Raw genomic sequence first — 23,378 nt, forward strand, 5'->3', positions numbered from 1 at the left:
ACGTTGCACTTGACAGTATACTCATCACGGTCCACAACCAGTTAAAATAAATTACATCATTACAGTTGCATGCCGTCAATCTATGAGATAACTATCTGGGGAGCACTACCCAACCGTCAGTCGTTCGCCCATCCAGACCCCACCTTAATTTAACTCTGCACTCTCACATGTAATTGAGAGGTAGTCTCGGAAGGGTCCCCAAATATCCATAGGCCAGCTTACAGTCACAACCAGCATCACATACTCTTCCTCACTGACAGATTAATTTTTTTAGCCATTAATTGCATGTGGGAGCCATTTTAGATTTCCAGTATTTCAATATACATTTTTTCGCTATGACACATCCAAGGTTAAAAAGCCTACGCACAGGTATGGATACCTTCCCAATGTCACCCAGGAGGCATTTGGGTTGCAAAAGCACCCTATCATGTAACACACCCGGCCACACCCTGCCAGAACCGCCCAACCTTCGGGCAATCCCAGAACACATGGAATGAAACCGCCCCCGCCTTTCCGCATTTTTAAACATTCATCACACATTTCCAATGAGTATCTGGCAAGACACACGGGCATATAATACAATTGGTTGAGCACCTTAAACTGTACATGTCAAAATTGCCCATTAAGCAAGACTTCTCTTGTAAGGAGAAGATATATCTGCCATTGCACTTCCTGTATCTCCACCCCCAAATCACGTTCCCACTTAATGCGCACCGTATTCCCTGAAGACTGGCTGGTTTTAACTAATCTAGTTTTCAAATCAGTTATCCGGCACCCACACTCGACACCACAGTCTCTATGCAACTTTGGGAATCTGGCTCTTGCGGAAACGACGGCCATCTGCATCTGACTGGCACCCGCATCCGGAAATATTGTAAAGTTTTAATGGGAGTATTACCCAATTTCTCCACAAACTCCTTCAATGTCAAGAATCTCCCACCTGGATAAAGATCTCCCAGGACCATCTGTCCATCACCATCCCAGGACAATTGAACATGGGAGTCATAAGTGGGAAGGAGCCCAGGGCAGTTCCACAGGGGGAATCGCACCATTGTATGGAGCACCAACTCCCAGCTTTTTAAACAATCTTGACCATGGGTTGACGGTTGTACGAACCGGGTCGAAAGTACAGCAGTCCGCGTGTCGTCACTAAGAATAAAAGCCTTCAACTCTGTTGGTGCCGCGCTCTAGCCCTCTATGCACCGGGCCAGGGTCCGGAGCGTAGGCAGCGCTCATTTGAATACCACATACAGTGAGTGCCACTTGGTTATGAGGCCAAATAAGTACACATTTTAATCACAACCAAAATGGAGGTAGAAAACCCAAATATTTACATATAAAGTTTTTTGCTTTAATACATCCCGTCACCTTCCGGGGATGATAATCTGGATGGAAGCCACCAAAAGGGATGAATAAATGGGCGCTCACCACCTTTGCAAAGTAATGCAGTATTGAAGCAATAAGCCCCTCGACGGCGGGCCATTACCGCCCATGGTAATGCTCGCGGGGCCCATAGCTACAGGCCCTCGCCGCAAGGGCCTTAATGAAGGCCTCAGGGGCATTACCGTGGGCGGTAATGGCCCGGCAACAAGGGGCTTATTGCCATTAGTACCCCGGCCCATTAGACTGGGGTACTAATGTTTTTTTTCCAGCTGCAAGACTTGTTGCGTTTCGCTAGCGGAAAAAAATACGTTTTAAAAAGATTTTTTTTTTTAAATGCATGCCGCAGAAAGAAAACTTAGTCCATTTTCTGTTTCCGTGGCGGCCATAGTAAACAAAGAAAATGGCGGCCATTGAAAGGGATAAGGGAGTACGCGTAGTCCCTTCTCCCTTTCCATGGTCACCTGAAAAAAAGAAGAAAAAAAAAAAAAAGGTACCAGGCGCGAGCCAAATCCACAACAAGTGTATCCCGTGGATTCGCGTTGCCGGGTACTAATATGCACTACTGTAGACCATGTAGGTAATCCATTTCTATCCACAAATCAGGGATGTAACTACATTTCTTTTTTTTAATCTAAAAATAATACATTAACATTTACTCTAATACTGTATTGCTTCACACTAGCACTACTGTCAGAACGAGGTGGTTTCCAAGGATAGCTTCATGCGCTATTGGCAATTACTATTTTCCGTAACCATGTGTGAAAAACTGCTGAACACATGAGCACATTGAAAATGCCAACAGAATAAAACAGCGCCACATGTGCTACAAGACAGTGTGTTAATTATTAAAAATAAAAGGGTAGCCCTCCTTGGCTAACACTTCTTTCATTTTAACTGGTCGTACAAGCTGTAAAAGGCTGTACACATAAAACCTACAAAAAGGCCATCACTTAACATTTTCACTGTGTGAAATAGGATGCTGGCCACAGACAGTGTCAATTGTATTAAGATTGTGCCTTAGCTCAAGACAGGCTGTGAGAACAAACTTTTTCAAACATGGAATTAGCAACCAAGTATCCAGTCACAGAAAAAACAAACCTCCTTACAACAATACTTACTTTCTATTGTGCACACATCTTTTTTTGTTCCAAAAACAATGCAGAGTGTTAGGGAGAATTCTCTTATAAGGCTAATTTCCCAAACCTAGTGAGTCCCCCAGGATTCTGGGGGTTTGTTTTTTTCTCCTGCTAAGAGTGAGACTCTTCTTTCCTACTCTAAGGCATGATTTGAGGTATGTCTTTGACTTGATATGTGCTTATGGGCTATGGGGTCTTTAACTCCATAGGGTATCATCTGTTTTATTATATGTGTTACACAGCACCCCAGTGCAGTAACACATGGGTGTCATAGTGACCCCCAAACATAGACTCCATACCCTGCGACTGACTACTGTCTCCCAGGGCATGTAAAGTCACCATTGGCTTTATTAGTCCAAAATTGTGAACAGAACCAGTACAAACCATCATATTGTGGAAGTACTGGAAGGGTTTAATTAAATTAACCCTGTGTCTGTTTCCAAGGGGGCACTGTCCAGTCCCCCCTTGTCGAGTTTCTGGCTGGTGGCAGTGGTTACCACGCGAAATATTCCACCGGAATATTCCCTATGGGATTTTCCCATTCCTTTTAAACGCACCACTTTTTTGGTGCATTATAAAGATACCGCCGGTTTATTTTTTTGCCAGAACTCTTTCGCAAAATGGCGTATGTGTCCGTCTCTGTAACTCCAAACAAGGTTGGGCCCTTTGTTGCACTTTTTGGCGGGCTTCTCCACAGATGCCCTCCAACTGGTGCCAATGTGTCTGGGATTCACAGGATATGTGGGTGGGGGAATTGGCACCCTGGACTGCGTTGCCTTAGCAACCCAAGCCGCACTCTGTTCTGATTGGCCCAGTGGTGAGCCAGCCGGCTCACCACTTAGCATTTATGACTGACAGCTAGGCTGTTGAATGGGGGTTTTTCTGCATAAAAGCAGGGCTTTTGGGACTGGAACTTCAGAAGTCGCCACAGGACCTAAGAAATCCAAAGGGGGGAGAAGCTGAGCCATCTGCAACAACGACACCACCGGTGGAGCCCTGCTGCAACGACCTCACCACTTCCGACGACAAGAGAAGATCTTCTGCTACAAGAGTCTTCTCCCTCTGAACTGGTGGGGACAACCAGTTCGACATTCGCCTTCCCGGACGCCCCTTGTTCGAATCGCCAGTGCCAAGCACCCCAGCGGCCGGATAGCCAAGCTTCAGTCCACTGGGACCGCGAATAAAAGGAGCACACCTTTTAACCGAACAAACTCTGCGGCTGGTTTCATCCCAGGGCAGTGCAACAACTCCAAGTTTCCTCCTCGACGAGATCTTCTCTTCCCCTGGTCGAAACCACGAACTGCACCCGCTGCCGGGACCAACTGCCACCACTGGAGCTTCTGCACTTTTAAAGGTACTGTGTTCCGCCTGGCCTCCCTTTCTTCAGATCGCTAAAGGTGACCCTTAAATCCTTGGCTTTCCAACTGGGTTGGCCCCCAGACCTTCTAACTTTATCTTTCGCATCAAACCAACCCCTTTTGAACAGTTTTGCAAAAACTTGAGTGCATTTTTAAACTGTGTGATCTTGGGCACATTTCGCTTTGCTCCATTTAAAGTGGCCCTGGCCTATGAACTTTGGCTCTACAGTAGACTCTGCCTTCACTAACTTGCTGTGGTCTTAGAAAAGCATTGGGAACTGTTTATTTTCATGACCTGTCTTTTTCTCTCCCTCTAACTTAATTATTGGAGTGTCATCTAAGTTAAGCGCTCACATCTGTTTTTACAACTAGTGGTGTTTTAACCTACTAGACTTGTCTAATAATTATTAAGGGAGGTGTGTATACTTTATCTGACTGTGTTTGAACTGGCTTTGATTTAGAGTGCTTAGTGTATTCCCTAAAGTGTGTTTTAAATAAATATATACTTTTGATACCAAGCTCTGGTCAGTGTTTGTTTGCTCCACTGTGTTTTTGGCCCTATTGTGTATCCTCTGTATACTGCCCTACTCATCTTGAGAGAAGTCTGACTGCTCAGCCACAGCTACCAGGTAAATCTGGGTGGTACGGACTGCTAGCAATTGGGTTTACTGCTTACTCCTGTAGTCTTAATCTTTTTGCAGTGTTCCCCAAGGGAACTGCACAGGATTCTGCCTAACACAGCATATTATTAACTACAGTAATTTCAAATCCAAATATGCAGTGTAGAACATTATTCACACCAAGGGACTTAATGTGTCACACAGTTTGGCTTCAATGTTCAATTTATGTACTACAGAACACAAAATATCCTTCACATTGCAACACCGATTTGAAAGATTGCGGGAAAAATTAGTGTTTCGAAACAATCCACTGTTTCTGGATAGTTGTAGAATACTACAGCACACAGAAACTTGTTACCTCTGTTGATCACAAACTATATATTTACCATGGCACCTGCCTTTGTAAAGGTTTCAACTTGAAGACACATTACAAAAAAAGTAGAAGTCCAGTTATCATAGGAATTGGAAGCTTATGTTATAAATGACATTGCCTCAACAGTTCAAAATGCCTAATTCAAATACTTAAACAAGCTTCTCATTCCTACGAACAACAAACACATTCTTAATGGCAAACTTCGGCCTCAGATCTCCACTTTTCATGTATTAATCCATAAATGATCCATCTGCGGCACATTAGCCAATCCTGCATATATTACCTTTTAATGTTTCAACAAAGGTGTCTCACAAATCATTCACCAAATCAACAAAAGTGACTTTATAGAATTACTAAATCACAGCAATAACTCACGTGATTACTAGTGGCCATCAATACAGAAGTTAATACAAAAAAGGCACACTTTTAAATGTAACAGAACCCCAAAACAAATAATTCTCTTAAGCCTTGAACATCTGTTCCTATTCATTACACCAACAGAAGTGGCATCCATTATTTTTAAATTTACTTTGGTTTATTAAAAACTTTGACAAAAACATCTTAAAACGTTAATACAATAAATACACACAAAAAGAATAAACATTACATAATCCATTACTTAATTCCGAAAATTTGTTTTGACAAAGTCTATTGCAATTGTACATTAATAGAAGCAAAAAAGCGGGTGAGGGCTATAATCATAAATTCCTTTTCACTCCACATGAGGCGCAACCAAAAATAATTTCTGGAAAACTCAAATTCACCAAGGTTGCGACATCCAAACATTATGAGCCTAATAGGTTCAAAGTGGGGATAAATGGTACTAAGTGTCTCAGCGTTTCCAGATGAGAAGAACTGTGGCAAAAACAACAACTCGTAGTGCCCCCTAAAACCTTTGATCCGGCCGAATGTTTTGTGCGTTCTCTAGTTGAGAAATGGTTACATTTGAATCTCATGTAAAGTGCCTGTGCATTGTAATAGGGTAAGCACATTGATAGGGGCTCAGATGTTACCTTTTGCGAATAAACAGGTATACTCTTTGTAAAGCCTATAGCCACCCAATGATTCGATGGGTGTGGACCAATCATGATTATAAAACTTCCTTTTAACACTCCCTGGACGACTAATTAGTTCTAATTCAGTGGCATCAATGTCCAACAGGACTTAAGCTATATTGTAGTATCGATTAGTGAGCACTTTCCTTCATCATTCTGTTTAAGCCCTCATATAAGGAAGGAGTTGAGAGGCAGGTTTAAATATTGTAGAATAAGTAGAAGTCTCCAGAGAAGTTGAGATAAGAAGAATACAAGTCCCAGTTCCATAGTCGACCCTGCAAACTATTCAAGTAGTCCCCCAAATCAAGTAGGAACATGTCGAGCCCATAGAGTAGAATAGGTTCCACTTTATAAACACAATATTTGATGACTAGTAAGCTTTGCACATGTTCTCTGTTACCAAAGAGGCACTTCATCGGACACATGAAATCGTGCTTTGCTGACAAGAGACTCTTTCCACATGATGATAGAAGAGTTACACAGGTTCTATCCCAGATAACGCAAGTTCGTAACTCGTTCAATTTGTTTTGAACCCATGGTCCAAATCATAGTTCCTACCCTTTTTGGATCCTGAGAACACCACCAATTTGGATTTATATGCATTAGCCTTTAAGTTGTTTGGATAGGCATATTGCATAAACAGATGGAGTTTGGCCTGCAGTCCGATGTGCGTTCCATCAAAAAAGATCAGGTTGTCAGCAAAGGCTAACCAATGGAGACTCAAATTGCCCAGTTTCAGAGGCGTTATTTTCCAACCTTTCCAAACATCGTTAATATCACACAAAGAGGTTGTACAGGGTGGCAGCCATATTGCACCCCTGCTCAACTCCTCTGTATGTTCAAATTGGACAAGTTAAGAATCCTTCCCGATTAATGCAAATTCGATACAAGGTCTCTCGATGTAAAATGGACACCAACTGAACCAAATTTGCAGGAATACCATATTTCAGTACTTTTTGCCACACAATCGCACTTATGACACAATCAAACGCTGAAGTAATGTCCAGTAATGCTATAAAAATTGGACCTGTCAAACCATGCTTGACTGTAGCTGTAGATGAGCCAACATCATTGCATTAAGTAATGTCCTCATTTTTCAACGAAATCCCACTTGGAAGCATGAAATAATAGAATGTTGGATGATACTCTTCAAGTCTTTCAAAATGAGACTAGAGAAGATCTGTGAAGAAGCATCGGTAAGTGCTATCGGCCTATAATTAGAGCATCAAGAGGGTCATCTTTTTTGAAAATAGGCACTATGAGGGCCTGAAACCATGTACTAGGAATACAGTTAGTACGGAATAATGTGTCGAATTTGATTTTGGGGATGGTAGACCATAAGATAGGATCCTTTTTTATGACACAAGCTGGAATACCATCGGGGCCCGCCGCTCTGATGCATTTAGTTTGTTTATTGCCCAGACAATATCATCTTTGTCCCAAGGACACAGATCCATTAAAGAAAGTCCCTCACAAGGATCTTAAATTGCATAGAATGGTAGAGGCAATTGATATGTGCTGGTGAGAAATTGTACTCAGACTTCCTCACTAATGGAGGAGTATGTGATGGCTTTAACTTTCCCAGTAATTAATTTCATAGAAGACAAAAATGATTTGTGGATATGATTAATCATGGCCTGGTTGTTACTTAGATATATTTCAATTTTCAAAGACAACTAATTTCTGAAGGTTTGGCAAATATGTCTTTTTCCCTTCTAGATATCGGATTGAGTTTGCAAGCTTCTGATTTTGCTGTTTTTGAGTCGTTTAGACACGGCCACTAATTTATTATAGGCATGACTGGGGTTTAGTGTTTTTAATTTTAGCATGGCCGACCTATTTTGAGACTTTTATTACAATTTCAGTATTTGTGCCTGCCTTGTCTTTACAAATTGAATTTGTGGGGTTCAGTACATTAGAAATTTGGAGATTCTTACACAGCAGATTCATGCATGCATTACTAGTGCTATTATTCCATCTGAGTCAGACCAGATCGTTCTACCTCTAAAAATTCTATTGCTGGATAAATATCCAAAACTGGAGTTTTATTAAAGAGTTTCAATTGTAGGATCATATGATCTCCTAGCCCTGGATTTGATATATTAATTCTCCCGTACTTAGCTCTAATTGATGCAGAGACATAGATATAGTCAATCTTGGACTTGGCACTGCCCCTAGACGAAGTATATGTTAAAGTCTCTTTAGCTGTTTCCAACTGCCATAAGTCCAATTCCCAAAATAATGTGTCCCAATTCTGCCCCCTCGATTCATTTGTTGATCCTATATAATGCATTTCTGGATAATTGATCAACCATAAGCACTCTAAACAATTGGAACTGAAGTCCCCTCCTATGATTATTGAGCCATTAGAATGGTTAATCGCCAATCCTCAAGGAGTAACCTCATTTGGATAGGAAAACCGACAACCCAAATTTTACCAGATTCCAATCCAAATTTACAAATCAAGAAAGTGGTTACCTCTATATCCGCCAAAATCAACTCAATCGCTAACAGATCATCAGAGGAATGGATTATTTGTGTTCTGGTGTTGCTGCCCCTATCAATCGCAATAGCTAACCACCCACTAAGACAACCTACTAGTGCTCTCTTTGCGGGACGTGTTAAAGTTTCATAACCGCTGAGCTGAAATTCCTTTACTTCCATAGTCTCCTGAAAAAGCATAATCGATGGAAAATGCTGGATCAAAGAACCATACATTCATGTTCTTTAGGCCACATACGTTCGATGACATTAAACGAATAGATTGAATGCTAGGGTTGCAATATCCCCTGCTGTAAAGGTCATGAATGTTTTTATTGCTGACTCCACCCAAGACCAGTCATGAGCGTTTATTGGCGAGGGTGGGGAGCTGAGCCATCAACTTGTCATTTAGACCTGTGATGTCACCTTCATTCTACTGTAAGCTGTTTTCATTAACCAGGTATTTTGCCTGGAGCCCTACAAATTTAATAGCATATTCCATGGAATTCATTATGTGGGGCTTATACCCCAGAGTCAAGAGATCATGGCGTTGGTCCCAGATGAGCTTAGATATAACCGAGTAGAACACATCGATCATGTCATTGTTATTCATCTGTGATAGGAAAATCCATTATATCTCATCTGAATTTAAAGATCTTAGTGCGGGAATTTGCTTGAAGATATCTAGCATACATGATCTATTGATTCTACTAGTACCATTCTATTCATTTTAAGGTCACTTTCCCAAACCATGATGTTTGAAGGGTAAGGTTCTGATTTGGACGGTGATAGTTGTATTACTGGGGGACGAGATTGGGAAAAATAATTTGATACAATTTGTCACCTGAGGAGTAATAATGTTAGCCTGCATCTCAAGAGTATTTGTTGTAGGCACAGGGTTGAGGGTAATTTTATCTACCAACCCTCCTTTAGTTTTTTTGGGACTTGCAAGGAAAAAAGGTTGTAATTTTACTTTGTTTTATGCCAATGTTCCCATTTAAGATACAAATTGGTAAGGTCATTGCATCGACCTCTGAATCCTTTGTTTTATTAGCTACAGAAGCTATGGCTATATTGGAGGGACACTCCATAGAGGCTGAATCCTGCAGTTCAGTTCGAGTTTGTATAGATTGACCACTCAGGGCACCATAAGATCGTTCCCCGTTTTTTTGTGTTGCTTCCCATTTAATTGTTCTTGCTCATTATTCAGATCAATTATCTCATCCACCCGAGGCAGATTACACAAGTTTTTGACTGCAGAATTATGACCCAGTATTTTGACTGCTCGCATTGTTTTAGTTTTTTTTGTCAAATCATTGTTAGTTTTTTTGATAGCCTTTCTTTTAGCCCAATTCTCTTTACGCCTTCTTCTCCGAGAGGTTAATGCCATATAGGCGGGAGATCACGGGGACACAAGTTGGGGTGAAGTTCTCTCTAGGTCCTTCTGTTCTATAATAATACAAGACTGCTCGATAATGTCTGTCACTGGTGTAGGAGTATTGGGTGATAGATCATCATCAGTGTCAATTAACTCTGGGTTAGAACAAAGAACTGACTCCTTACCACCACCCATGGCACAAAAGAGTTTTGATATTTTCTTCCTTTTTAGCGAGCTTAGCTACATTAGTATTTACTGTGTCCCATATGTCATCTCCAACTTCCTGAATAGTTTCATCTGAAACTTGACCGTGAGTAATGGAATGCAGAGTACTTACCACCTCTAACAAGCCAACCCCAGAGAAGTCTGGGAAGCCTGTGAGATGTAAGCAGATGACTGGAGTTTTTGTGATCCAACAACTCTGAGTAGCTGTAGTGATACCATACAACTCCTTTTTTTCTCTTAATTGCGAGTAGTTGGTATGAGTGCCACAAGCAAATATGAAACCCCCTAACTTATTCATTTTGACAAGGATCTCTGATAAAGAGGATTTAACCTCACGTACTTCATATTGCGTAACATTGTGTCCTTTATCCAGTAAATTAAAAATGATGGTGAACACTGGAAAGGAGCAGGTGTCAGTAAAAATTGAGTCTTGCGGGGTGCTATTATTGGCCTGAGGTGTAGATAAAAGGGCCCTCCGAGTTAGACCAGAATCAGAATGACTTAATTGTGGAGAGCTAGGGATTTCATTAAGGCCATGATGGAAAGTATGGCTCTCATTTTGTAATGTTGTAGATTGTTTATTTGAATGTCCCACTTTAGGAATAGTATGAGAACATTCATTTAGCGTTTTGTTTATTGATATCTCCTCCAGATTAGTCAATTAAACATTGGCTTTGTTCTACAGACATACTTTATCTATAGCATGCGGCAACATTGCGCGTGGTGTTGGTTGTCCTAAAGTTAGTCTCACATGCTTACCTAACTCAGCCAGCACAGCAGGTGCTAGTATAGAGACAAACACAAAATTATTGTCCTTACAATTCTTTAAATCCTAAGGGTTGACATGTGTTAAGGAACAGGAAGTGTTACCAGCCTGAGATTGTGCTGGAAGAGTACATTTTTGAATCTCTAATTCTAGTTGCTTGATAGTCCGTTTGGCCTGTTCGGTTGCAATCTCATGATGAGTCTCCACCCGAATCAAGTCCTGTTCAACCTCTTCATATTTAGAATGAATATCTTCAATATACGCACCCATGATTTCCAATTTTGGTTGCTTCAACTCATCAACACACAACCTAAGTTTTTCCAATTGACTATCTGTTATAGGTTAAGATGATCTGGTAGGCGTGAGATGTGCGTGGTCCGTCGTAAGTATAGACAGAGGTTGCGGTAAAAAGCAATTACCGCTTCTCAGCTCAAAACAAACATGAGACTTTAGAGACATGATAAGTTAAACTCTTCGTTAAAGTCTACAAAGTTTCCTATAAGGCAAGATTTTAATCCACCATATCTAATAATCACATACACCTGAGCCCACAAGCGTTTTTGAAATATAGATTACATAAATCACAACTAATATAAACACAATGTTTCCTCCGATGAAAAGGTCACTAAAATATAAATCAGAATATGAACATATTACCAAGAACGATATGCTTTGGAAATGCATGGCCGAAATGTATTCCTACGCCTTTGCCAAACAGAAGGTATTACTGAGAAAGTCTCACAGTGCAAACCTTTAACTTTAATCTATTATTATAATGTAAGCCATCGATCTTTAGGTTCCTTTCCTTAGACAAATTTTTAAGAAGAAAATCTGTAAAACCAGACGTGTTATCCATTGGAGCATGTCAGCACCTTGTTACAAGTTAATCACAGATCTTTAAAATGACATTACGGGACTCACCTGCCCAGCCTTTTCTGGTTTCCATGATTCTCGCATATCAGGTGCTGGTGGTGGAGGCAGCCAGGCTCTTGAGGTAGCCGACGATTTGCCTTTATACCCAAATTCTTGAAGTAAAGACAAACAAATATCAAAAAGGTATATATTTGAAGTTAATGGTATAAAAATGAAAAGAAACATAAGAGAAACTAGGCAATTATAGCAGTGGTAAGTCAAGAAATTTCATTGAAGCACAAAACCAAATATCATCCAAGGACAGATCAGATAAGAGCATACACAGTGTGAATGTAATATCTCAAAATCAGCAATCAAGCATCAGAGTCCATATTGTATTAAAATAAATGGAGAAAATCTCCTACACATCAGATAATTTCGCCTTTATTATAATTTGTTTTACAAATTCCATTCTTTACTAATTTTTACTCACACCACTGCAACACCCACCCCCTAGGAAAAGATTCCAGCTGATAAAACATACGCCTATACCCAGCTGCCTTAAACCCAAAATGTACCTAAAAAGAATACCTCTCTTACCCCTCACATGAGATGCCCACTCCAAACTTCTTAAAGAAATTATCGATCTGCTTCACCTTCCATCTCCTGGTGTACCACCCCCCAACCCCTATTTCACTCATTCAAACCCCATGTGCTCAACCTCCTCCCGACTCATGTACTTGGTCACAAATGGAAACCATTCCAGTTCAATATTATGCAACGATTCCATAAGTAAATAGGTTAACTTTTCCATGGTGAACAAATCACAGGCAACCAATCCAATTTTGTGGGCCACTCCCCCTTCCACTTACATACCAACGCCACCCTTGCTGCAAGGATGTCCTCCGACCTGTCAGTCAGTGGTTGCGAAGGGAGCGTCGGCAGCGGCGTGGTGTCCTCCGGTTCCTCGTCGATCTGCCGTTCCTCGTCGGCTCCACCATCGCTCTCCACGTCTGCCTAGTCAGGATCCTTCCCGTAGGACCTGACCTCGAGGAATCTCTTGTCCAAGACTGACTTGAGGCCCGCCAGCTCATCCTCGGAGGAGATATCCGAGTCCGGTAGGACTATTGCACCCCCCTTTCTTCTCTGCCAGGGGTTTCACAGGGGTCTTTTCGATGGGCACGAAAGATGATTCCCTCCATGAGGGCAGGGAAACTTTTGGCTTTGAGGTCGTCTCCACTGGGGCTGCATCCGCGGGTGTAACGCTCACCTGGTATCCACGGGGACGTCACTCAGCTTGTTCTGACCTCTTACGACCTTGAACCATTCCCTGGAGGCTATTCACTGGAGACTGGGCCTGAAACCCAGGATTGGTAGAGTTTAACTCCCTATTGTCTGTGTGCTTGAACCCCTTCTTCCCCGGGGTCCAACCCTTCCCTTTGATCCACAGCTCACCTTGTTTTCTTGGATAGTGTGCTCTCCGTCCTGCTTTCAGCGCAGGGGCGCGTTGATTGATGCAGGCTCGTTGCTGCCTAGTTACTTCACTGGCAAGTCTGACAAGTAACAGGTAAGTATAATGAGTCTTTTGAAAAGTTCTCTAACATTCCTTTCCTTCCTTAGACGATGGCCGCCGTCAGGGGATGGCGGCGTGCTGCTGAGATGAGTAGCGCTGAAGGTGAGTGAGAGCGCGATGCGCGTTGCACCCCTTTCATATTTGCATTGAACAGAGTTATTTTTCGGTGTCTTTTAGGTGCTGCGACATTTTCAGCGTGGATGTAATGAAGAACAAATGTGGTGGGTAAGCGCGGTATGCGGCGCCTCTAGATGTTTCCACGCTAACCTGGAGTGTCTTTTCCCTCTTGCAGATGGATGAGAAGTTACGGAGACATCCCCCAGAGCGGCTGGGATTCAGGTAAGCGTTTGAAGCTTGTAAGGAATTTAAAAATAAGCGAAGATTTGCTGGATGCTTACTAATGCCTTTTTTCTGTTCTTTTCCCTTTTACTTAGGAAGCAGCGTGCCGGGATGGGAATGACACAGCCGAAGATGCCCGCAGAACAGAAGGAGCGATTGTCCAGGAGGATAGCTCAGTGGCAGCGTGCTCGACTTGGAAACAAAATGACACGTAGCAACACAGGTTCGATCCCTGGGTCCGCGCTTAGAAACCTCTGGGTATTAAGCGCGTTATAAATAACCTATCATATCATATCAATGATGGGCAGAAGCGCCGCAAGGTAAGGCTGTGCCTAACGCTGTTCTTGTTCTTGCAGGAGCTGAGCGCAGAAGAAAGATGCAGGCCTACTGGAGACCGATCCGAACATGGTGTCACGCTGCAGGTGCAGAAAACGCAAAGCATGTTTCTCAGCCTGGGTCTGGCTTAAATAGTCTCATGGTATCCCAGGTGTCTCTGGGCTGAACCACACCCAAAAGACTAGACTGCACATGCAGTTCTGGGAACCAAAATATGTGGAGGCATCCATCTTGTCCCCATCAATGCACTACAAGTCCAATCCCCAATGTTATCCTATGGGAGTGGGTGAGTCTGGTGCCACAAGCGCCAAGTCTGACTCCAAGTGGGTCTTTGGAGGGATGGAGAGGCCCTTGAGGGCCATATAGGTGATTGTGGCCTGGCTCCAGCCTGCCATCTTGGAGGGCTGGGGGCATGAGGGGCAGGAATCATGACAGCGGGTTTCGCCAGGGACGCTGCCACCTCCTCAATCGAAGCCTTAGCCTGGTGAATCTGGGCCTTCATGGCCTTTGGCGCGACTAGGGCCTTCACCGTGGGGGGTGGGTCACCTCCTCACTCCCTCTTGGCTTTTTCCGTCAGGGTCGACCGGGGCTTCTCCCGTAACTTACCTGGCTTTTCCGACTTCCTCTTCATCGAGCCGGAACGTTGGCTCGTGGTTGATGGTGTCGGCGATGCTGAGCCCAGCTTGGCAGCCGAGGAGCCCGTACCAAAGGCGCTCCTGCAGTGCTTTGCCTTATGTTGGGCACCCGTCGCCGGAGCGCCCTCAAAGTTCTTAGAAGCCCGCTCAGACTTCTTCTTGGGCTCACCTGTTGCTGGCTTTTCGCCTCCAGCAGTCAGCGAGCCGTTTACAACGTTCCTTCATGGTACAGGCAGACATGTCCTTGCAGAAAGCACAGTCCTCCTCCACGTGCGACTTGTCGGAGTGCAGGCAATAGAGGCACCGGGAATGCTCATCTTCCTTGAAGACGTTCTGTAGTCCAATTCCTGGGCAGATCATAAACAGCTTGGATCCACCGGGCAGCGAGTGTCCTTTGTGTTCGGCCATGTCCATGTGGGGTAGGCCTCAAAGATCTTCCGGAATCCCTGAAGAAGTGAAATTCAACTAAAATGCACCCTTGAGGGGCGTAGAAATTTCCGAAACAGGTCCCTGTTAATCAGAAGAAGAATCGGTGGAACTTGAGGCTCGATTTGACCAAAAAATAAAGAGTTAACTCTTTGAGAAAACGTAATATGCAGTAAAAGCTCGAGAGCAGAGCACGAGGTTTCCCAACACTTGAACGTGCAGTAAAAATCTGAAGATGGCAGTCTGAGGAGGGGCTTAGGTAGAGAGCAGTCATTGGCTGGGGGCAGAATGACCCAGAGACCAGTGATTGGTTGTTAGGAGAAAGACAATACAGAAACAAAAACTGATTTTTTCTTTTACCAAGGATTCCCAGCCTGACGGGGAATATTCATGAGCATGTGAATCCATGCCAGACCCCATGCTGGAGAAATTAAGTACATTCTGTTTCAATGCGGCCACAGGGCAACCGGGAGGTGAGAAGAGGATGACAAACATTAAAATAGATACAAAATATTAAATATAGGGGGGGGGAGGACCTACTATGCCTTGTGAGTTTTCAGAATGTGCACGTGCAGAAGGGAGGCGGAATGGGATAGGTGCTGGGGTGCTCATGGGTAAGCAAAAGGTTAAGTGCAATGTATGTTAAGTGCGAGCCTCCAGGGTGGAGGGTGTGTCGAGGCAAGTGCTGAGGATAGACAAACTGGGGTGATTCGGTGTGGGAGGTCAGGGCCCCAAAGATTCATAAGGGCTCTGGACACCAAACAATCAACTGTAAGATAAGCAGAGGAGAGTGGGAGGGAAGGAGTAGGTAAAGAGGAAAGTCTTGAGGAGCTTCCGGAATTTAAGTCCTGCTGAAGACGAAGTGGGAGGGGAAGCTGTTCCAAAGAAGGGAGCCAGCTGAGGAAAGCAATTGACCTCCTGCCCTCTGTTTAGCACAACACTTTACTTACAGGGTTGGTGTAAGAGGAGCTGTTAAGACGGATTTCTGAACTCTGTCCTGGCGGCGCAGAAGTTCAGAAGGCCAACCTAATTACTTGGAACAGGGTAACCTCTGGACAAGCCAGACCAATCAGGGTAGCGAACTCGGCAGTCAAGACTAGGTCTCAAGAGGGGTGAGGGTGACTGAAAGCCCGCAATGAGCACACAAAGCAAGGACACTTACAAACTACTCCAAACAGGTGTTATATTAAAAATATATACACATTTATTCCAAGGCCTTTAAAACAATGACCATAGCGAGAAATCACAATACAACTCTAGTAAACCAACACATACCATACCAATACAATATATGTACAAATACAAACAAGTCTCAAGTGTTAGATGCACGAAAGGGAAGGAAAACAGGCAGTGCGAAATAATGCTTAGACCCAGTCCACCTTCAGAGGCACCTAACTAAAAGGAAGTCCGAGCCCTACGAAGAGTGGAGCCTTGTGCTCAAAAGTACCTGCACACGCTGGTGCCAACGGGCAAAAATGGGAGTCTCTTCGAGGGAATCAGGCAGTTCAGTTTAGTGCACAAATGAAGAAGAACAGAGTTCTGCGACTCAAGCGCAGCCTCCACTGTGGGCAGAAGCAGAGCGCGAGTACGGAAAGGCGTGCTGTTTTGACACAGCGGGGAAAAGCTATGGCCTCCTGCAGGAGGGCGACCAGTTCCTAGCTATGCTACTCACCGGTCCCCGATGCAAGCAGACCCAGGCTTCTTCGCGTCAGTTTCAGTCGCTGGCAGGTTTAGGAGAGCAGGGGACGTCTCGTCGTTGTGTAGTTTCTGCAGCAGCAGAGTTTAGTTAAAGATGTCCCAAACGAAGTGAACCCGCACAGTTTGTTACCACAGCAGGGCAACGGAGTGGCCGTGTGTTTCTCAGTCAAATGTACACTACTCACTTCAGACCTGGGAACGCCAAGTGTACGTATCGTGTGAGAGTGACAAGGACTAGAAATACAACACAACCTGGCGGCGGTTACAGAGCAAGACTGCTGTGTAGGCTGGTCAGTCTGCTGGATGGCCCAGAGACACTTCCGAAGGCTTACGTGCAGGAGATGGTGAAGATGCCGAGAATAGCAGTACCCGCTATTCCAAGGGTCGAAGTACCAGTACAGGCCTTCTGGTTCGATCAGAGGTAAAAAGGGTTTCACAAGGCAACAGCAGTGCAGAGGAGCAGTCCTTAAGCGGGTCACCATCGATTCCTCGGTTCAGCCTCGTGGTTGCAGGATACTTGGCTCCTGTATTCCTTCGTTCGTGAGAACTCAGGAGATCGACATGGTAGTGGCGTTTCCAGCCCCCTCTTATCCACGGTTCCCTTCGCGCCAAAACGGAGGTGACCCAATGGGAGATCCGCTCATCAACACTCACACCATATGTGGACCTATCACGGACCACGGTGGTCCCAGGCATTCACACCACCCTAGACTCTCTGGCACCCAGGATGTGTATTGGGACCAGACATCCCAGCCCACATCCTGGAGGCACACACAAGGCCTGTAGAAGCCTGCAAAAGCATCCGTGTTTCGCGGGAAAGTACATGCCCAAATAAGGAAGGCCCCGGGTCAGCTCGACCTGGGGAAGGTGAAGGGAGCAAGACGGTCAGCGTACAGGACAAAGGAGCCTTGTGGTCTGGCCATTTTGAGAGCCAGGCCACCATTTTGGGCTAAGCGCGAGAAATGCGCTTAAAACGCCAAAAAGAGCTCAAAACACAAGAAACGATCGCTGCCACCATTCCCGTCCGTGATTCACTCGCACCGATCAGTTACAATCCAAAAAGAGTATCTAGGGCCTGTAGAAGGCTAGAGACCCAAGAGAGCAGTAACTTAGCTTACAGTGCCCTCTTGTGTCATGTTGCACGAAAGCCGCAACATGATAAAAGAAACTACGGAAAACAGCGTTTTCCGGTACTGACTGGCTTATGGGCATGTCAGTTTCCCCGTAAGAATGGAGCGAAAGCCCAGAGGAGTGCGGCAGAAGGCTGCACTTCTCTGGCAAAGTCTAGATCATGGTGAAAAACAACAGCAAAAAGTTTAGGGGTTGCCACATGGAAGGAAAATTCCCCACAATTACGATATCTTTCCTAACAGGAGCACAGGAGTCTAGAGGGGGAATATTTAGTAAGAGTTGCAGATAGTGTGACCCCAGACAGCCTTGTGGATGATACAGAGGAATTTGAATTTAATCTATGAAGCAACCAGGAGCCAGTGAAGACTTTAGGGCAGGAAAGATACACTCCCTGGGCTTGAGGCCCAAGAAGAGTCATGCTGCCCTATTCTGGATTAGCTGGAGGGGTCACAGAGTGGAAGGTAGATTTAGGAGGAGGCTATTGCAATAGTCAAGCCTAGAAAGAAACAGGAGGAAGGTAACATTGAGCGTTAGGGGAAGGTGAGAAAAGGTAGAATTCCTTTGAGAATGAAGAGCTGAAAACAGGACTTCTTGGCAATGTCCTGAGTGTGAGGGAGAAAAGAGAGAGGAGTCAAAGATGACGCCAACGTTTCAGACTTTAGAAGGAGCAGAGGGAGAGCCCATGGAAGAAGGCCAGAGTGAAGGGAAGAAGTCGGGAGAAGGGGTCGCAATGGGAAGGATCTCCGTTTTGCTGGCATTGAGGCAGAGATCATTGGAAGTGCACAAGGCCTAGATGGCAGATAGGCAGTCAAGTGAAAGAGGGTCCGCAGGAAGTTTGAAGAAGATTTGTGTCTTGTATGCATAACACTGGAAGTTGGGGGAGAAGGAGACCAGGCGTGCCAGCTGAGTAAGGTAGATGTTAAAGAGTCAAGGCGAGAGGATAGAGCCATTGGGCACACCACAGGTGGAGAAGGAAGTAGGAGAGGAGAAGGTACAGAGGATGACTTAGGAGGATCAGTCAGTAGGCAGGAGGACCACCAGTACAATGCCCGCTCTGAGATACCAAGGGTCTTGTGGAACCTTTGCATGAGGATGGAGTGGTTGACCGTGTCAAAGGCAGAGGAGATATCAATAAGGCGGACGACAGCTGAGGAGTTAGAATTCAGGGATGGGATCAGTTCTTCACGGGTGTTCAGAAGAGCAGTTTCCATGCCGCTGTATGCTTGGAATCAAGATTGATGGTCGTGGAGACCAACAAGTGCAGTGTGAGTTGAGTTGGGGCAGGGTCAACTTCTCCAGCAGGTTCCCCAGGAAGGGGGTGATGGAGATAGGGCGGTAGTGAGTTGGATCGGTATGGTCTGCTGAAGGTTGTGTACAGTGGGTGCTCACAAGGGAGTGCTTGAGGGAGGAGGGGAAACAACCAGTAGCAAAGGAGTGGTTGCAGAGATCAGCGAGTGCAGGGGCAAGAGAGCCAATGTTGTCATTGATGGTTCTGGATGAGCAAGGGGATAGACCTTCATGGTGCAGACAACTCTGGTGACTTCCTCAGGTGTGACAAGGGCGAAGGAGGAGGAAGGGTGAGGAGGAGTGGCCAAGGGAGGTGAGGTGGTTGGGGGGGGATGGGTTGGAGGGTGAATAACAAGGCTGTTCAGGATGTCCTTAGTTTTGGTGGCGAATGAGTGGCCAGTTCGTTGCAGAGGGTGTGAGAAGGAGGAAGCTGCGGAATGGTTGGCTAGTTCCCTGCAGTTTTTGAACCAGCCATTGGTCCAGACCCTCTCTCCATTTGATCCAGGTCCCGTATCCAAAACATAACTTTGCTGTCGTATTTTCGCACCTTTCCACAGGTCCACCATATATGCCAATAGGTTGCCTATTTCTTACACCAACAGAGAGCTAGTGCCCTGGTACATTTGGGACAACCTAGCTGGGGCATATTGCCATCAGCGTTAGAGTTTGATGGGCTTTGGAGAACTGTGTCGGCGAGTGCCTAAAATTTTAGTGGCATCCTAATATCAGCTACACACATTTAAACTCTTGCTCCAAATACAACTTCCATTGTTTTTGTGCCTTCAAGGATTCATGGGGTGGGGGCGGGAATGGGAGGGAGGGAGTGCCATTATCATTATGTCATACAACCTCGAAATTCTCTTTGTTTCCCCTGTAAGGAAGGCATGGAATCATGAATAGAAAGACACAAGTAATCACAGTTCAAGGGTGTTTATTAAACTGTATACATAGGGTGGGAAAACGCCAAATCTAAACCTAAATCTAAGACGGGAGCAAGCAACGCCCATCAAATAAAAATAAGTCAGTCCTAGTGGCATCTTGACAAAATAAAAGGGCCTATACTAAAAAAAAAAAAATGTTTGCCAATCCTTACAACTGAATACCAAAAAGAGTAAGGGATAGGATTCGCAAGAAAGAAGTGTTCACAAATGATTGGTAGCCGGGGGTCTCCCCCACGTTTTGAGCACGGGAAAAAGGTAGGACTCCTGAGCACAGCACACAATCAAGCTTTGCCAGGACTGGACAACACTTCCGCTTTAGGTATCAGGGCTGTCGCTGGTTAAGTGTCTTTCTACAAAAAGTCTCTTGTCTCCGAGGATCGGATAGGCAACAAAATAAAGTTCCTTTCAAATGTATGTTGGGCGATGCCTTCAACCCTGGGTCCCCCTCTTCCGGACTCAGACCCTTTCTTAATTGTTTGCTTCCCTCCGTCTGGTTCACTACGGTTTTTAACAAATCAATTTCTCTTCTGGCTCTCACAAATCTTAATGTCTTTTGAAACAGTTCACCGTGGACATCCCTCTGTCGGGTTCACTTTTGTCAACAGACTGTTCCTTGGGACTTTAGACTTCGACCCTCTTCATTGGCATCCCTCCTTTGGGTTCACTCTTGCCATTTCACAATGCCTTTTACTTTCTACTGATGTGCGATTCACTTCCCTTCCATTCCCAATGGCTTGTCGGTCAGAGACTCGACTGTATGGGGATTTTGCTAGACCCCTGTATGACCACATTGACCTTTTCCTTGCAGGTCTCGTAGGGCCTTCTGGTATCAGTAGTTTCATTGAATGCAGGATCAACCAGTGTCTTTCGAGTGAGCACCCACATGGTGCCGGGTTCCTCTGCAGGTGGTCTTCCCTTAACAATTTACAGTTCTTTGAACTTTCCTCAATGTGCCACTTTGCGACTTTCATTCAACACAGTTCGATTTCTTTATCTTTTTCCCTTCGACTCACCGGCTGTGATGAACTGCTTGGCATTCCAGAATATCTGGAGTCAAGGCCGGTACCGCAGTAGCAGGCGTCTCCTTCTGTCTGGCTTATCAGCGTAGGCATGATCCGTGTACAGTTAGCATCGGCTGCCACACACTTGGGCTATTGTTCGCGGTCTTACGATTCCTTCGACTGAGGTCTGGCAGGTCTGGGTCAGAAAAGGCAAGGTTGCTTCTCTCGTCAGCCTTTTGGTTCTCGCCGCCTTTCTCTTTAACTGCTGTGCCTCGATAGCTTTCTCGTTGTACGGTCTGCCTTGCTCGTATCGTGCTCTCACGCTCCACCTTTTATCCCTGTGGGGAAAAGCAGTCAGGTGTGTGTGTATGTGTGTGTGAGATCCTGGTCAATTGGCTGACTTTTCCTGACCCTTGTGCTTGGACATGGAAAAGGTATTAGAAGGGGGATACCGCGTCTCACCCGTTGGTTTCCCACTGCCACTCCCCGAGGACCCCCCCGCCGCCATCCAAGTGATCCTCACTCACTGGTCCACCCCCAGGAACTCGATCCAATAGCGATGGCCGTGTCCTGGCTCACTGGATGACAGATCCCCGGGAACTAGTCAGGTAAACACCTTCAGGTTTATCATACCATCTAGATATCAATAAAGCTGGTTCAAACAGGGGGCGCTAGCGAGCCCGACCAAGATGGCCGCTAGCCCGTGAAGCTCCACAGCACTCAAATCCGGCACTACATCCGGAAGGCTTCCAGTTTGCCGACGCCCGGTAGGAGCATTCCCGAAGAAAATGGGAGTTGGGTAGCCCTTGCCGGACAACATCGAGGCAGTGACGGTAGAAGGCTGCGTGCACAACACTGAGCAGAGGATGAGTGGCAGCAACCACGCGCCGGGGCACTGCAAGGTCCCTGCCAGACTTTGCTGAAGCGCCAAGGCCACTCAGCACGCCCCTGAGAATCCGAAACCCCAACACCATCCCGTGGGGTCAGCGGGCGGAGTTGTCGGTGCACGGACGAGGCCGGGCTCGGAACGTCCCCTGGAGCCACCAGGGGTCTGTCGCTGGAGGCAGATCCGGAGTCCCGCCGGCGTGGCGCATGCCAACTGGGGAGGCACAGATGGGAAGACTTGCTGCCCCCGCCAGAGTCACCGCCTTTCGGGGGCTCCTGAAGAGGACAGAGAGACTACCACTGTGGAGCACTCCCGAGCGCAGCGCAGTTGTCGGAGGTGCGGGCCCTTGGGCAGTCCGGCATAACCCTGGAACACATGCAGAGGCACGCTGGCATACCCCACCGGGCATCGACCCGGCCCGCTGCCACAACTGCAACACAGAACAAATCCAGGTGGATGGTGAATGCAGAGAGGCACCTGGTAGCCTGCAGGCCCGGATTGGACTACATAATGGAACGAGAGCAGAACCAGAAGTTGCTCAGCACTGCAAACCAGACATTATGCACACCCTGCATCCACAGAGACCCGCACACAGTGAGTACCCCGCACAGCGAGCACGCACTATGAAACTCGGGCCCACGACCTGAACAGCACATACCTTCAAGGAATTGTGCAATGGTGTGAGGCATGCAGAGAACCTCTGTGTCGCGGGCTGCTGCAGAACGAAACTAGAGGTGCTTGCTGTAAACGGGCACCAGGGTAATACGGCGGAGAGGCAACTGCCCGAACGCGCTGGCACTGCGCCACCCTTGGATGACCCGTGGGACCATCGGTAGATCACACCGACACTCAGACGCACACAGGAAGAAATAAATACGACGGACATACCCTGCTCTCTAGATGAGACTTCCACCCGGATCTCTAAAAGCTGTGGTTGCACCGTCGAGCCCCTGGGGTGACCACCACGAGGGACAACACGGCTAAAGAACGCGGCCTACAACGAGTGCTGGGCTGAAGCCCTGCATACCGCAGTTACACGCTTGAAGTAAACCGCCGGCACAAGCAACGTTTGGACACCACAGTGTGTGCCTCAGGGACATTACCACAGGATGACCCGCAAAGAGGACCTGTCCTAATGATAAGGCTTTACACGGGTTGAGGCGGGGTCAGCTCAGACAAACACCCCCACCCCAAAGCCCGGAGACTGAGCAAAGACAGATACTTGGACACGCTCCTATAATCTAAAGGGCCATCTATAAACAGATTGCAAGATAACCCATGGCAAAATATGTAGCAATAAGAGGGTCTAGCAGAACTACAGTAGAGACCGGTGGGGGGTGCGGCGCCCCAGACTACGACCACTGGGGGCCACGGGAACGCTGGTGGTGCGAGACTACTCAGGGTAAAAAGGAATAAAAAGATATCAGACGGGCTGACCCGGGGGCCTGCTCCTCAAGCACCATCGGCTGGCCCAGAAGTGGAGGTCCATCTCACTATA

At 45.9% G+C, this 23,378-nt stretch overlaps 1 protein-coding gene across 2 annotated transcripts in view; it reads right to left on the reverse strand.

The window, feature by feature from the left end:
* Positions 1 to 23,378, reverse strand: part of TOPAZ1 (testis and ovary specific TOPAZ 1) — a 2,616,805-nt gene that overhangs the window by 1,714,280 nt on the left and 879,147 nt on the right. For both annotated transcript variants that reach the window (XM_069648829.1, XM_069648828.1), the window contains exon 7: positions 11,697 to 11,800. In XM_069648829.1, coding sequence (XP_069504930.1) covers positions 11,697 to 11,800 — 104 coding nt within the window. The remainder of the gene's footprint in view (positions 1 to 11,696; positions 11,801 to 23,378) is intronic.

This window comes from Ambystoma mexicanum, chromosome 2q, assembly GCF_040938575.1.
Source record: "Ambystoma mexicanum isolate Mex_15411 chromosome 2q, UKY_AmexF1_1, whole genome shotgun sequence".
In the NCBI taxonomy this organism is placed as follows: domain Eukaryota; kingdom Metazoa; phylum Chordata; class Amphibia; order Caudata; family Ambystomatidae; genus Ambystoma; species Ambystoma mexicanum.